This window comes from Saccopteryx bilineata, chromosome 4 (genome assembly GCF_036850765.1).
Source record: "Saccopteryx bilineata isolate mSacBil1 chromosome 4, mSacBil1_pri_phased_curated, whole genome shotgun sequence".
Taxonomy (NCBI): Eukaryota; Metazoa; Chordata; class Mammalia; order Chiroptera; family Emballonuridae; genus Saccopteryx; species Saccopteryx bilineata.
The window spans coordinates 115,489,751-115,507,658 of record NC_089493.1 but is presented as its reverse complement, the minus strand read 5'-3'; the positions used below and the strand labels follow the sequence as shown (position 1 = coordinate 115,507,658).

The window sequence follows — 17,908 nt, the reverse complement described above, 5'->3', positions numbered from 1 at the left end:
AACCTTAGCTATTGTAAATAACACTGTAGCTAATAGAGGGCACATATATTCTTTTGAATTTATGTTTTGGGTTTTTTCGGATATATACCGAGAAGTAAAAACAACAAGTCACCTCACAAATCTCCAAAGCAAGGTCAACAATGGTAAACCTGTTCTGAACTAACAACCACCTCCCCAAACAAGCTCAAGAATATTTACAGAAATTCACAAGTATCCAGCACTTAGCAAGATAAATTTCACAGTGTACAACAGACCACCATACCTGCAAACAAGCAGGAAACAAACAAAACAAACCAATCAATTAAAACTAACCAAGAACTGAATAGATGTTAGCATTAGCAAACAATATCATTAAAACAATTATCATTTTATTTCATATGTTCAAAACATTACCTAAAGACATGGGAAATATTTTTTAAAGACTCAAATTGAGTTTATAGGAATGAAAATTATAATGGCTGAGATAAAAATACACTAAAAAGTACTGAGGGCAGATTAGACATTTCTTTCTTTCTTTTTTCTTTTTTTTTTTAAATTCACTGAGAGGAGGGGACGCAGAGAGAGATTCCCACATGCACCCCACTGGGATCCATCCGGCAAGTCCACTAGGGGTGATGCTCTGCCCATCTGGAGTTTGCTCCATTGCTCAGCAACTGAGCTCTTCTTAGCACCTGAGGTGGAGGCCATGGGAGCCATCCTCAGTGCGTAGGGCCAACTTGCTCCAATCGAGCTGTGACTGTAGGAGGGGAAGAAAGAGAGAAAGAAAGAGAGAAGGAGAGGGAGAGAGAGAGAGAGAGAAGCAAGAGGGGTGGGGTGGAGAAGCAGATGGGCACTTCTCCTGTGTGCCCTGACTGGGAATCAAACCCAGGACATCCACAGACCGGGCCATGCTCTACCACTGAGGTAACCAACCAGGGCCCAGATTAGACATTCAAATGAAATAATTAGTGAATGTGAAGACAAAATAAAAACTATCCAAAATAAACACCAAGAGAAAAAAAATAAAAATTTAAAAGCATTAATGATCTGTGTAACACCTTCCAGGGGCCTTGTATATGCGTAATTGGAGTCTTCATAAAAAAAGGGGGGGAGGCAAAAATATTTAAGAAACCTAAGAAAATTCTCACATTTATAAAAATTATAAGCTCACAAATCCAAAGAAGACATTAAAAACAAAGAAAACGATACAAAAGCACATCATAATCAATTTGCTCAAAATTAATGATAAAATCTTTTAGCAACCATAGAAAAGTCAGACTTCATACAGAATACTAAATATCAATATAAGAGTGTCAGCAAGCTTATCCTTAGAAACAATGCAAACAAAAGCAGCAGAACAGTATCCTGAAAGTTACAAAAGGAAACACTAGAATAAAACACTCAGAGGAAATGCCTTTCATAATTAAAGTTGATACAGACTTTTCCCAAGTACAAAAGGTGAAAAGAATTTACGGATAGCAAATCCACACTACAATACTGTCAAATAAAGTCCTTCTGGCAAAATAAAATTGATACCAGATGGAAATAGGGATCTACAAAAAGGAAAATATAGCACCAGAAAAAATGACTTGTTGGGGCACCAACTATGCAAACCCAGTCTGATTTCTCAGTTGAAATGAGAAACGCTGATTACCGTGAAGTTCTCCAATGTCTGACCCATTGTGAATAAAGCTTTATTCATTTGAACATTCTTGAACATCTGCTTTGAACATTCTTGTAAATCTCTTTTTGTGAATTTAATATGTACATTGCAGAAGCTGTGGAAAACTTATTTGCTGTAAGCAGTAAAATGTTTTGCTTAGAATTTACACTGACCACATGCTTCCTGGTAACAAAAGACTAACTCACATTTTGAAATTCCTATTTTAATCAACAATTCTGGGAAAAGGATAAAATGGACTAAAAACGATCAAATCACAAAGAAAAGCAATTCCTTTCTATAAGATCCCAACATGAAAAAGAACTGGCCTTCTGCTGCTTGCCTCTCTTCACCCTAAGAAGCCCTTCCATTGCTAGTCTTGACGGGCATTCCCAGCAGCGTTCTCCCTGTTGCAACATCCTAAAAAGAACTCATTCACTTGCAAAAATACAACATAATCTATACCTTTTCTAATATGAAAAATTATAGACTAAAATAACTATTATATTAATCATATTTAATATCTGCCTATAAGTCATTTTATTAATTCTGAATAATGAATAATTTAGTTAGGATGGTGGTTTTCCCTAAATTCTTCACCATTTTACATAAATTTTCAAGAGCAGACACTCTTTAATGACCAGTCCGCTACACTTGACCCATTTTCCAATTTGAGTACCACTGTTTTTAAATTCTGTGGGCACCAACCTTTCCTAGATCTTCCTTTTAACTCTACAAAATGCTCCAGTATCAAATTACTCTTCCAGAGTTTGGCATGGTTCTAACCTTTAATCACTGTTCATTTACCTACACTTTTCCTTGGGAATATCAGCCACTCTCAGTTTTAGGGAACACATACAACTGTTGACTCACAAATATGTATGTCCATAATGCTGCAGTTAAATGTATAGATATCTTTTGCACATCTTTAAAAGGGTATTCCACAGGCATTTCATATTAACATGTCCAAGAAAGGAGTAACCATATTCATCTCTGAAGCTATATCTTTTCTCTTTTTTGTCATTAAAGTTAATATGTAGTACAAGCATTCCGCAAGACCCCCTTGTTAGAAAGCTCTTAATCATTCATGGCTACTTCCCACAACATAAAAGTGTTCTGCTTGTTTTTACCTCTAAATAAAATCTTAAAATCATCCATTTTTTCTTTAAACCACTTGCCCAATTTTTCCCTTCAGCATCTTCTACAGTGTCCTAGCTGGTTTGCCAACTTAATTTTACCTCCTTGAACCAGTCTTCTATATAACAACCCAAGTGATGTAGCATGAGTGCAATCTTTCAGTGCCTTCCTATAGCTCAAGCTCCATAGTCTCCTTAACTTCATCTTGCTACTAACCCTTGATTTATTTTACGGAACCAAATTTCAGATAAACGTCTCTGTCTCTCTGGACAATTCTGTGGCATACGACCTAGATGTCTGTGCTCACTCTGAACTCGGCATCAATAGTAATGCCAGCCCTTTCTCTGCTTTGCAGTCTAGTTTTTCTGGACTCCTCTCCACAGTTTGTTAGGCAGGCTAATGGAACCTTGTACACAAGCCTGTTACTTCAATTATTACAGCAAGTGAGGCATGTGTTTAGATTTGTATGCATTTCCATGAGTCTAGGGTAAATAATACTTTTTCAGTCTCAGTGCTTAGCAATGTATTTGGCACACAGGTGGCACAATCAGGATTTACTGCACTGTTATCAATGACAAGAAATGATTGTCCTGATGAAGTCTACATCAATAAAGGATTGCCTTGAAGGAAATATTAATATAATTATTCTCTTAACTTACTGTTTACATATTTATTTTAATAATTTTATGTTGGCCAAGTAGTCATGTAGGGAGCAAATGTATTTCTAGAAAAAGATCATCTTTTTAGAAGGAAGGAATCTTTGGTGCTTATATAGGTATGCACATTTCAATATTAAGGTTACTTTTATCAGTAATGGTTTGGAGTTCTGTCTTCCCGATTTAAATTGGTTTAATGACATATCACTATAGATTCAATTTTCACAATTGTGTTCTCCTTCATAGAAACAAAATGACTTCCAGGGTTTGTGATTTCAGTAGTTTTATGTGTTTGTAGACAATGAGTTAGTCTTACTCCATTTTTCTTTACCAACGTGAACACTTGTATGTATTTTTATCATCCTGGTTAGATTTAGAAGTGCAACTTCTAAATTAAAGCCATTAGAATTTTATAGATTAGATTACAGGGAAAAGATATTAGACTAAAGAGGGGAAAAAAGCATAATTGGAGCTGTCAGATTTTTCCATACCTTTATTGTGTATGCCATGAACTTTATCCAAAATCACCAGTAGGAAAGAAACTTAACCTGAGTGTGTGTGAGTGTGTGTGTGTGTGTGTGTGTGTGTATTTCAAAATCACTAAAAGTATATTATTTTTTCCACTGGAATAGATTTATAAAATATTGTTTCTAGACATCACGGCCATTATTATAGGCATTGAAATTTTTATTATATATTTGCAGCTAACTTTCAATTAAATCTAACCCTTCTTTTCTACATAACAACAAAGAAAAATAACTGTTCAAGTTTTCTTTATCAAGTTTGGTGATAAATTACTAAAAAATATTACCTCAAAAAATACACATTTTGCTAAAGTATATAAAATTGCATCATGTAAAATTCAAACAGATTAACTGAGGTTTGATTATCCAGCTTTCATTATTATAAGAACCAAACCTATTTTATATTTGTCTTCAGGGAACACTACACAAGTTGATTTTATAAGAACAGATTACATTTTCTTCAGGCTGATCATTTGATACAGTATTATTCAAACATATTGCTTTGTAGATGTTAATCAATACAGGAAAAGGACATTTTCTCTTTATAAAACAGCTTTTACAACTAAAGAGAACCCTGATGATTATATCCTCGAGTTTCTGAATGTTTGTATTCTAATGTTGGCTGGTCTGTCTTCCACCCTGTGCTCATGTGCAAAGAGCACTTTCCTTGCAGGAAGGACTGCTTTCTTACCTGAAAGGAAGTGATTGGGTAGATGTTAACATGAGCCTCGTTCCATCGTTGTCCTTTATTCCCACTGGAGGACCACAGTGGATTCTCCATCGTTGTTTGCCCTTTCAGACGTAGATAAACATTTAAAACACCTAAAAATAACAATAAGATTTAGTTTGCATATTTCTTTTCTGCATCAGATGTGTTTCCCTTTCACCAAACACTTCCAAAAAATGATATTTTGCCAAATATTCTAGAGTCTCCTCCTCTCTTCCCCTCATTTCTAATCTTGCTCTTGTAACCTTTGGCATGTGTGGCAGGCCTCCCAAGCTGATAGTCCTAATCCCTAGAACCTGTGAGAGTGAATTTATAACAAAAAGGTTTTGCCAGTATGGTTAAGGGAGGCCCTTGGATGGGGCACTTATTCTAGACCATCTGGGTGAGTCTTAAGTGTAATCACATATATCATTTTAAGATGGAGGCAGAAGGGGGAGGGGTAAAGGAGAGCAGGTCTTGTGAAACCAAGAGAAGATTCTCTGCAGCTGCATCTGAAGGGGAGAGAGGACGCACAACCTGAATAAAAGCAGTCTCAAGAAGCTAGGAAGGGGAGCCAGCCCAGCAGCACAATTGTTTTAGCCTCATTATACTCAGTTTAGATTTCTGTCTTCTGGAACTGTAAAATAAATTTTAAAAATTTAAATCATGTAGTTTTAAGCTACAAGGTATGTGGTAACATCTTTGTTTCACTGGCAATAGGAAACTGCTATAACTACTATAGCATGTAGTCATGTACTAACTTGACTCATTTCAATCTGACTAATATAATAGCTGAGAAAAAAATAGCTTTGTCTCATGATTTGATACACCTCTTTTGACAGTTTCATGTCCTGCTCATATTAATAATATAGTGATGATGATAATAATGCTATCTGTGTTGAACACTTCTGATAAAACAATGAATCCTTTCAAGAATCCTGTGAAGTACTTAACTGTTATCCCCGATAAAGAACAGTGCTCCAGGGCATAGTTCTAATTGCTACAAAAGGATCTCCTAGTTTTCTTCATGTTACCAAGAGCATTCATGAGGTCTCTACTAAAATGTCTTAAACTTCAATATCCCCTAATGCTCTTCTCCCAGGACTGTTTGACCTCCCAGCTCTGTTATACTGTCAACTCCATAAGCTGCTATGTTGTTATATTTTAAGCATTTGGTTTTTCTAGTCTTTATATGAAAACAGACTATCCTTCAGGCAAAGACTCATGGAGACTTTTAGCATCAACCCTGCAAACCTCCTTTTTTCTGTTAACCACACTCCTGGATTCTAACTACTTTAGCTGCCCAGTACTCTGACCTCTGCCTCCTGACTCAATGGGATCTCCACGTTCTGCTCAAATTTCAAAGTCTTGTGCCAGGGCCAGGAAATTGTCCTCAGGCAGAGAACTGGACTCTTATGGAGATCTCCTCATTCCTGTTTTATCATTCATGTCAGTTTTGACCTGCTTCTTTTCTAACTGAAAACAGTTACTTAATATATGTTAACCAGATTAATACTTGTTTATGACAGTAGAGCTTATCTATTGTATGGCTTCTGACACCCTCACTTTGATAACTTTCATAGATAATCATGTTATTACGTTTATCTGTATTTTATAGAGATGACTTCCATATTGTATATTTTAATATGCATATTGCACATAAATACTGAAAAGCAGAATAGGTCATATAAAAAATCTCCATTAAGTTGATCCCTCAGAGGTAATCTCTTTAATATTTTGGTGTGTGTTCCTTTGTTGTTGTTTTTTTTTAATGTATATCTACAACTGTACAGTTATATGGCATAAAGTAGTCTATCTTCCAGATTTAAAGTACAATTTTGTCTAATTATTTATACATAAGACCACACATATTCATACTATGCACAAATACATAAATGGATACCCATTTTTTAAACAACAAAGAAAATTTCATTCTTCACATTACAGCTGCCACTTACTGGCTGGTGACCTTGGCTGAGTTTCTTAATCTATTTGTCTCAACTTCCTCATTAGGTCAGTGATGATAACAGTAACTACTATAAGCTTTTTGTAAAAATTAAAATGAGTTAAAGTATATAACAATTACATCTCATACATAGTCTTGACCACGTTTAATTACTATTTATCAAGATTTTCTCTGTATTGATGCAATAGATACATTTCTTAATGTTGAACTATGATGATATTACATGGATAAATTTTACTCGGTAGTGAACTATTACTCTCTTATGATTGATTCAAGTTGTTATTATTCTATTTGAAAATAATGCATGTTTATTTATAAACAACATTCTCCAATCTCTTTTTTGATTTATCTTTCTATATTGGATGTTACTTTTTTGCTTCAGAATCTATTATTTTCTACCTTTTTCCCCCTAAATGTAAGAAATAATGTCCTCCACAGTACTGATTATATTTTCCACGTGTAGATTCTGTTTCTGTTTAATTTTGTTTTGTGAGAGAGACATAGAGAGGGAGAGATGGAGATAGTCAGGAAGGGAGAGATGAGAAGCATCAACTCTTTGTTGCAGCTTCTTTGTTGTTCATTGATTGCTTTCTCATATGTGCCTCAACTAGGAGCTACAGCAGAGCTAGTAACCCCTTGCTCAAGCCAGCAACCTTGGGTTCACACCAGTGACCTTGGGCTTCAAGCCAGTGACCTTTGGGCTCAAGCCAGTGACTATGGGGTCATGTTTATGATCCCATGTTCAAGCCAGCAACCCCACGCTCAAGCTGGTGAGCCCGCACTCAAGCTGGATGAGCCCGTGCTCAACCTGGCAACACAGTTCAATGCTCTATCCACTATGCCACTGCCTGGTCAGGTTGTTTTCTTCTGTTTCTAACATCATTTTTATTTGGTTTTTGAATTATTTATGATGTTATTTTCTTTTCTTTAATTATCAAGCTCCCTTAATTTTAGTCATTTATCTTGTTCTTTCTTCTTTTTGGGCCATTGTTGTATCATTCTTACCTTTTATTATTTCATAAAGTTCATATTTTTATGTATTTTATTGAAAACATAAAGCATACACCATACATATTTTACTTTCACCTGAATTGTATGGTTTTTCAACATGTGTGCTTCTTTTACTCTGGGCATGTTAGCCTCATTTTGTACTGTGGGATTTTCGTTGGAGCCTTAGTTTCTCACTCTCATTCTCGCTCTATATTCTTTTGCTTTTTTCATCCTTAAGTAATGCTAAGTGTTCCTGTGGCACTTTTTCCAAAGCCACTATTGGAGCTTCTTTTATATATACAGAACAAGTTAGATTTTTGTGTCCTCTGAGATCTAAAGCTTCAGGACTATTACTTCAAGATTCAATAACGTGAGAGTAGTGGGAAAGCATTTATGCCTTTGCGCCATTTAAGAGTTGAACTTTCTGGAATTTTCTCACTGTGTGGATGAACCATTGTGGCAAGGAAAATAGAGAATCTATCTATTTTCTCTTTAGGAACTGTGTGGATCAGTTCTTCTTGCTTGTTGGTGCTGGTTCCTTGTGCATCAGACAGACAACCATGTGCCAAAAGGCAAAGCCACTACAGAACACGTTTCTTTGTGATGTGATTGCATTCTAATTTTGGACATTAACCCTCAAGAGGGAGGGATTACAAGGTGTTCAAGACCAAACAAATAATACATTGTGTTAAACTCTAAATAAAACTTTTGGAACCTATGAGTTATTATTGGACTAACAATGCATTGTATAGCACATACTTTTCAGGAACTATTTGAAGAAATAGTCTATGAATTAAATAGAAAAAGGGCTCCTCCTCTATGGCCTGTTTCTATGACAGCTGATGGCTGCATTAGTGGTAACTGGTTTGAGCTGTCATATTCGCTACTGATTTCTCCTTAACACTTTCCTGTTTTGTTCAGAAAGGAAAGTATATATACATATACTTTCTTAAATGTAACCCCTTAGCTTTTCTATCTAGAAGAAGTCCTTCAATAGCTGCATAATGAATGAAGGATGCCCTTAAGTTGCTCTATATAAAAAATTACAGAAGATACTTCAACACATATGAAAAGCTAATGTTAATAGATGGTGTTGAATTAATTACAGTTTATCTAAAACTCTTATTTCTCTTGTATAGCATGTTATTTTGATATAATTTTGAATAAATACTGTCATCAAATCAATGTATAAAAATTTTATTAAATCTTAATAAAATAATACATTTTTAGACCTATTAGTTGTAATTAGGCCAAGAAATAGTGTGTATTGTATGTCTTCCAGAATTTACTTAAATAAATGTTTTAATAAATCATATAAATATATAGTTTACCATTATTGTATCAATACAGTATTATAGCAATATTAAATATATTTTTTCTCTAAAATATGCTTTTCTTATGAGCATATTTAAAATTTTAAGTTAAAATTTTCTTTTTATATAGGTAATATAATTCAACCTTGAATTAGTTCAATTTAAATTTACTAAATATATATTATGTGAAAAATATTTGTCCTAGGTCTAAAGAAGCAAGGTCTGAATTATCCCTGATGTTTAATTAGTTTCCTAATAGATTATATGAGCTAAATATTTAATTGTAGTTAGACTTTATTTTAAAGAGCAAATGTTACCTGTCTTATAAGAAAAAGTTAATAGAAGTATATCTGATTGAAATAAATTATTTCAAATAAATTATATTACAATTTAATTATTATTCTGATGTATATAGTATTCACTACATTCCATTATCCAAATCAATGAATACACACTATTGATTTAATAGTCTATTTTAGAGGTGATGACAGAAGCAATATCAATAGACAAATGATTTTAGAAGATTCTTTTTCCAAATATACTTCCAGTTTTTAAGTTTATAAAAGAGAATTCAATAAATTTATGTTCAAATCATCTTGGTCAACAAAATTAGAACTTGTGAAACAGAATAAAGTGATTCAAGAAAGGGTAGATTCAGCAACGCTGATTCAGCACATTATCATATAAAAAATAATTTAAAGTGAATATGATGGATTGTGTTAATACACTTTAAAAGTAATTTTACATCCTCAGAGGCACTGTTTCTGCTTTAGTGGGCACCAGATATCAATAAGTATGAATTTAATCACCCCAAAGGATTTTCAAATGCTACATCGTTCTACAATGCAATTTTGAAGTTACTAAGCAAAACTTAACGTTTTCTTCTCTTTGGTTTCATAATCCTCATCTTTTGATCTTCATTCCTTGACTCAGGTGCTAGGCTAAAGAGGCTAAAGAAAACTTTGCTTATCTAATGTTTAGAGATTTTGATCAGAAAGCTGAAATGACCTAACTGTGGTATTATCTCATGAGCACTGAGCAAAGTTATAAGATTATTCATGGCATTATGTAATAGCATGATTCTTATTTTAACATTATTTCGTATAAATTAATGTACAAAATACAATATGAATAAATATTATTTATCATTATATTACCTAGTGCTTTCCTTTCATTAAGCCTTTCACATGTTACTTTTAAATATTTTACTATAAATGTTTATTTTAGATAAATAATTTAAATATGTCTTAAAATGTGCATACATATTTCCTACAGATACATGATATTACCAAGTTCATATAAATTAATTTGTAACTTAGTTTACACTTGCATATAAATCACATTTTTATTCTAATTAGTAATACAGACTCATTAATTTGAGTTTCACATTTAATGAAAAACGAGGACATTCTGAAATCATCTAACTCCAGGCAAGAGCTATGTACAGTGTGTCCGTAAAGTCATGGTACACTTTTAACCGGTGACAGTAAAGCAACAAAAGATGATAGAAATGTGAAATCTGCACCAAATAAAAGGAAAACTCTCCCAGTTTCATACCTATTCAGTGCAGTTCGATGTGGGCTTACACACAGATTTTTTAGGGCTCCTTAGGTAGCTATCCCGTATAGCCTCTACAGACTCGTTACTGACTGATGGCCTACCAGAACAGGGTTTCTCCACCAAACTGCCGGTTTCCTTCAACTGCTTATCCCACCAAGTAATGTTATTCCTATGTGGTGGCGCTTCGTTATAAACGCGATGATATTCACATTGCACTTTGGTCACGGATTCGAATTTAGCGAGCCACAGAACGCACTGAACTTTCCTCTGTACCGTCCACATCTTGACTGGCATGGCCATGGGCTGCTCTGCTGTGTACACGGTGTTACGTTATCATCTGTGCATGCGCACATGCTGCCACATCATCCTCCAGAAACTGGGAGGGTTTTCCTTTTATGTGGTGCAGATTTCACATTTCTATCATCTTTTGTTGCTTTCCTGTGACTGGTCAAAAGTGCACCATGACTTTATGGACACACTGTATATTGATAGGTCATTGATAGCAGCATTTCTGTACACACAGACTAAAAGGGGAAATTATAAAATCTTTGTTTTCTGCTCAGATAGAAGGAGCAGTATACAGACATTTTTTCCAATATATAATTGCAATGATATCTTAAATAAAAAGATTTTATTTCTGTTTCTCTAGTCAACAACCTGCCTTCTGGTATTCAGTTGAATGTATACATTAGTACCCTAAATTTTCCTAAAGCATAGCTTTTTTTTTTTTGTATTTTTCCCAAATTAGAAGCGGGAGTCAGACAGACTCCCACATGCGCCCCACCGGGATCCACTTGGCATGTCAACCAAGGGGTGATGCTCTGCCCATCTGGGGCATTGCTCCATTGCCACTGAAGCCATTTTAGTGCCTGAGGCGAAGTCCATGGAGCCATTCTCAGTGCCTGGGCTATCATTATTCCAATGGAGCCCTGGCTATGGGAGGGAAAGAGAAAGAGAGGAAGGAGAGGGGGGAGGGGGAAGCAGATGGGTGCTTCTCCTGTGTGGCCTGACCGGGAATTGAACCCAGGACTTCCACATGCCGGGCCAATGCTCTACCGCTGAGCCAACTGGCCAGGGCCCTAAAGCATAGCTTTAATCTGGTGATTTCTCTGATATGTGTCAGATCTCTTTTTAAATTATTTATTCATCATCAATGAGTATATTTAATTATTCATCATCAAGGAAAATAAATTTGGAGTAGTTAGTGGCTTAAAACCAGAGACTTAAAAGGTAGCCTGACCGGGCGGTGGCACAGTGGATAGAGCATTGGACTGGGATGCAGAAGACCCAGGTTCGAGACCCAGAGGTCACCAGCTTGAGTGAGGGCTCATCTGGTTTGAGCAAAGCTCACCAGCTTAGACCCAAGGTCACTGGCTCAAGCAAGGGGTTACTTGGTCTGCTGAAGGCCCACGGTCAAGGCACGTATGAGACAGCAATCAATGAACAATTAAGGTGTAGCAATGCGTAAAGAAAAACTAATGATTGATGCTTCTCATCTCTCCATTCCTGTCTGTCTGTTTCTGTCTATCTCTCTCTCTGACTCTCTCTCTGTCTCTGTAAAAAAAAAAAAAAAAGGCAAATGAACTAGTTATAACATATGGATTTATTAGAGGGTCTCTGACAAGTGTCTGTAATATTTATAAGAGGTAATAAATTAAGGCTAGATTCTATCCCACCACCTATTAGATATACATATTAATTTAATAAATTAATCTTAAATTGTTATGAATGTCTTCTAACTACAGCATTATTTTTACACTGATGAAATTGGTATTATCAACATTAAATATAAACAGGACTTCCTTTAAACTATTGTATAATTCCTTTCTAAAACTTTTATTGGGATGATACTGTTTAACATAATTATACAGGTTTTAGGTGCCCAATTCTACAACACACCTTTGTATATCATACTGTGTGTTCACCCCTCCGCCCAAGACAAGTCTTCATCCATCACCATTCATCACCCCTATACTCTCCTCCACCTTCCTTCCGACCCCCACCACCTGACCCCGCAGTCTCCACAATGTTGTCTAAGTCCATGAGTTCTTTTTCCTTGTCCTTTTTTGCTCTATCCCTTCACCTCCTTCACCCAACCCCCCAAAAAGTATTGACTAGTTCTAAACAGAAAAAGTGACTTAATATCAGCTATTTTCAAACAGCCCACACAGTTTGTTAGGTAATGTCTACTTTTTAAAATGGGGAATATTAACTAAGCTGATCCTGATCTATTCTTTTGTTTTGTTTTGTTTTTCTGAAGCTGGAAACGGGGAGAAACAGTCAGACAGACTCCCGCATGCGCCCGACGGGGATCCACCCGGCACGCCCACCAGGGGCGACGCTCTACCCACCAGGGGGCGATGCTCTGTCCCTCCAGGGCATCGCTCTGCCATGACCAGAGCCACTCTAGCGCCTGGGGCAGAGGCCATCCCCAGCGCCCGGGCCATCTTTGCTCCAATGGAGCCTTGGCTGCGGGAGGGGAAGAGAGAGACAGAGAGGAAGGGGGGGGGGTGGAGAAGCAAATGGGCGCTTTACCGCTGAGCCAACCGGCCAGGGCCTAACCTGATCTATTCTTCAGCCACCTATAAGTTGTCTTTGGCAGGAAACTTAATTCTGAAAATCTACAGAATACAATTCTCCCAAAATTATGTATTGCTTCTGCTGATATCTTTCTATAGTCAAGATAGTCAAGATTCTAAAACAATAGCACCTAACCTCAAATTTTTTTTAAGGCTCAGCCTGTCTCTTATATGTTATCTAAATCCAAGGAAAAAATACATGAGAAAATTTCTTGAGAGACATATTTCAGATGTGAGCAAGGATCTTAATTTTTTAAATATCTAATCAAATATGACTCGACTAAAATAAGAATAAAAATCAAACTCTTAAAACTATGCAAAAATTGTCACCTTTGCCTTCTCTGTATCTTCTAAAAGAACATTTAAGTTTCCAGTTTAAAATCTTTGAATGCAGGCCCTGGCTGGATGGCTTGGTTGGTCAGAGCATTGTCCTAATACACAAAGGTTGTCAGTTCAGTCTCCAGACAAGGCACATACAGGAACAGATTGATGTTTCTGTTTCTCTATCCCTCCCCCTCTCTAAAATCAGTGAATGCCAGCACTTAGAAAGCTTCAATACAAAGGATAACCCGTGAGATCATATTAAGACAAATTTAGTTCGAGGTTAATTATAGATTAATTAAATTTTATTTCTACATTCCATTAGATTATGATAAAGTGACATTTCTAGACTGACAGCTGTCAGAGAGGAAGGAAGTTGGGGCTGGGTTAAAGACGTGAAGGGATTAAACAAAAAAATTAAAACCTCATAGAAAGCATTGTGGTGATTGCAGGAGGGAATGGGTAATGAGGGAGGTGAACAAGAGTAAAGAGGAAGAAAAGGTGGTGCAAGAGACTTTACCTGGAATGATGGACGTGCCCGTGCAGTGGACAGATGACGTGTTATAGAATAACACACCTGAAACCTACGCAATTTTATTGACTAATGTCACCCCAATATATTCAATTAAAAATGAGAAGAAAAAAGACAATAGGCTGAAAGAAAAAAAAATACCATATTTTTAATTCCTTTGTTTTGTTATTTTAGCACACTCAGAAGTAAGCTGCTCTCAAGTAGCTTACTGTCTACCAGGGGTCAAGGTAACAAACATTATGATAAAGGAGTGTGCCAGGTATTATGGGAACAAACAGAGCAGGAAGAGTGGGGATGGATTTCAGCAGATGTCCTTGAGTTGGCTTTTGAAGAAATTATATGAATTACCAAGATGATTAAAGAGAAAAAAAATATTTATTCTATTATATAATTTTAAAAAAATATTTGTTCACTTTATAAACATGTAGAGGTTAGGCAAATAAATATTCACTTTTGTAAGGCACTATGCGATGAGGAGAGACATTGTTTCTGCACCCTCCTCAAGCATATAGGTTAGCAGAACAAAGACAGCCTATGAAGAGGCCCCAGACACAGGACAGCTCAGTTTGGAGAACGTGATGTAGGAGTGGAATAAACTATGAAGCCAGAGACGCAAACATCCTTTACCAGCCCTTAAAATGGTCTACTCTTTGAAAATGCAAACTTGACATTACTTTACAGAGAAAATACAGTCTCTTAGGAAAGCAAATTTCATGTCTGTTTGCCTGTTTTGCAACTGGGAATGTAAATGTACCAAATGCCACATTCTTACTTCCCACCTCACTAGAAGTGACAAGAGTTCCCCTCTTCACAAAATGCTCATAATTCACATTTCTTCAAAAGAGTTGTTCCCCCCGATTTTTGTATCTCTAAACTTACCCTTTAACTCTTATTTCTTTTAAATTAGGCCCTTCTACAACCCATGTTTTTTTAATTTTTCACTTGTTCTTCACTCTCATGATTCAGGGCAGTAGATTTCATTAACAAATTCCTTTTCTTTGCCTCCTATTGTTCCAAACTGAAATTAGTTTTCTAAAGCCATAACTTTGTTGAACTAATCCTATCAAATTCAATAAATATGTTCATAAGAGTCTTTTGTATCTTTATCTTTAATTTCTTGGTGTGGTACCATGTTGTATTTTACATTCTTCTTTCTAGAAATAAAGTACATATTTTACTGAGTTTTAATAAGCTTTTGTCCTATCCTGTGGCTTAATATGAAGTATAATCTCTTTGCAAGAACATTATAAATTCAAGTGACTGATCAAGAATGAGAATGCTGATAGGATTGCTGAAATAATCTTATATTATTGTCAATAGCCAGATATTGCATCATATACATATAAATCAACAGTTACTTTAAGGATAACACATTATAGATTTCATTTATTTTTTTTTCTTCAATCAATTTCAATAAAATACTTAATAAACAATAAATTATAACAATGTGACATACAACCTCTAAGGTGCCGCCTAATGATTTCACACTCCTAGCATTAACAACCTTGTGTAATTTCTTCCCCCTGAGTGTGGGCTAGAATTATCAACTCAATTACAATAAATACAATAAGGCAGAGTTATTGGTTTATAAAGTCTTAGGCATGTACTTTCTCTCTCTTATGGATCTTTTGCTTTGGAGCAAGCCTGATGCCATGCCATGATATAGTCTATAGAGATGTCCGTGTGGCAAGGAATTGAGAGAGGCCTCTGACCAACAGCCAGCAAGAAATCAATATCCATATTCTAATGCTTGTGAGGGAGGGAGCCTGCCAAAAAACCAAGTGAGTGGGTTTAGAGGTATATCCTTTCCATGTCAACTCTCCAAAGGAGACTGCAGACCTGCTGAACCACTTGCTTGTCTGCAACTTCATGAGAGAGGCCTTGAGCTAACAGGCATCCAGCTGAGCTACATCCATATTCCTGATCCATAGAGACTGTGAGATAATACATGTTTGTTGCTTTAGCTTACATTTGAGGGAAATGTGTCACACAGCAATAAGTAATATACATATTTGACTTTATTTCAAAGAGGAACCTCTTTTCAAAGTAATAAACAACCGATCTCCAAATTTTGTATTATTAAAAAATTTATGAGGTCCTTGCCAGTTGGCTCAGTGGTAGAGCATCAGCTGGTGTGTGGAAGTGCCAGGTTTGATTCCCAGTTAGGGCACACAGGAGAGGCAGCCATCTGCTTCTCCACCCCCCCCCCCTTCTCTTTCCCTCTCTCTCTTCCCTTCCTGCAGCCATGGCTTAAAATGGTTTGAGCAAGTTCGCTCTGGGCACTGAGGATGGCTCTATGGCCTCTGCCTCAGGCACTAAAATAGCTCAGTTGCCAAGCAATGAGGCAACAGCCCCAGATGGGCAAAGCATTGCTCCCTAGTGGGCTTGCTGGGTAGATCCCAGTTGTGGTGCATGTGGGAATCTGTCGCTCTGCCTGCCTGCCTCTCACTTAATAAAATAAAAGAAAATTATTACTCTTCTCAATGGTATGCTATCTGTTAGTCACAGTTAAACAGCAAGAAGTATTTATGACTACTCAAGAAGTAATAGCTTTGATTAGGCTATTAGAAATAAAGAACAAATTAGTTTTTAATCTAAATTTCCCAAAAAAATCAATAAAATGGATCATTTAATATGTATAATCAGTGACTATAAATGCCCCCAGGTATATAGATGTAAGTATTTCAGCATCATATTTGCAGAGAGCGAAATTTTCACCTCCAGGCACATTCCCTCATCTAGTTCCAATTTATTAGTCAATATATAAGACTGATGTATTTGCCTAAATTTTGCAAGGAGAATAAATGCATCCTGCTGAGAGAGACACAAGTGACCCAGTGCCTGCAACTTCCAACCATCTGATGAAGCACAGAAATGTCACAGGGAGCAAAGTGGTAAATGTTTGCAAACAAGAAATAAATAAAGAATTAAGAACTGTCTTCCTCCTGAAACAACTAGAAGAAAACAGCAGAAGTCAACCAAACAACTTCTCACAATAAAGAGGATATGGATAACAATTGTGAAATTAAAAGCATATTAAAATTACCTTGGCACTCAGCATAAATATGCAGAATTACTGAGAGGATGTCAGCTCATAAGTAAATTAAATTCATTTTTACTCATTACAGTAATTCAAAATGTTGATCTTGCAGTTATCTATCTTAAAAAGCAACTTAAGATATACCTATTCCAAGATATATTGGAAAACAAGAAAATCCATGAAGTATATTCAAAATAGACACTAGTAAAATATACATGATCAACTAAAGGGAAAAATTAGAGTTGAACTAATCCTACTTTTATAATAAGATAGAAATCTCAAAATAAATTAGATGTCTTGGCAGTTGTGTAGAGATTTATTTCTTTTCATAGTTTAGGCCATAGTGAATGCATGATCATGGCTGTCTAACTATTTTTCTAGATTATATTCTGTTTCTCAATGAGTTGACCCACTCTTATAAGATTATTTTCCCAAGTCAAAGATCTCATCACGCTTGCTGTCAGCACAAAACCTGTAATACTCCCCCCTCTGACTACTAAATCAGCTAACTGTTCATGGCTCTCCAAGATGTCTCCCTGCAGAATGGAAGCAGACAGACTCTGAGTCCAGCTTCCCAGGATGGTTTCATGGCTTTGCTACTTAGCAGCTATGATAAGATTGATTCTCTGTAAGTTTCCTTAGCTAGGAAACAGAATAATGATTTTAATGAGCACAAATGTTTATTGTGAAAATTATGAGAAATAATTCATAACACGGCACATTAGAAATAGTTTCCTGGTCTATGATGCATACTCCATAAGCAATCTTAATATTTTATTCATTACTTCACTTCATACAGTAGCTGGTGTGTATCATGTGCAAAATTTTATTGGTTTGTAAATACACACATTTATTATTAGTTTTAATTTATATTTATACTGACACAATGTCATGCCACCCTAACTTCTCATACCTTACATTCTTGTTACCAGTGTCTTAATCTTC

General features: G+C 35.9%; 1 protein-coding gene across 1 annotated transcript in view; it reads right to left on the bottom strand.

The window, feature by feature from the left end:
- Nucleotides 1–17,908, bottom strand: part of MDGA2 (MAM domain containing glycosylphosphatidylinositol anchor 2) — a 1,032,115-nt gene that overhangs the window by 14,390 nt on the left and 999,817 nt on the right. Inside the window, exon 15 of the mRNA XM_066277806.1 lies at nt 4,648–4,778. Coding sequence (XP_066133903.1) covers nt 4,648–4,778 — 131 coding nt within the window. The remainder of the gene's footprint in view (nt 1–4,647; nt 4,779–17,908) is intronic.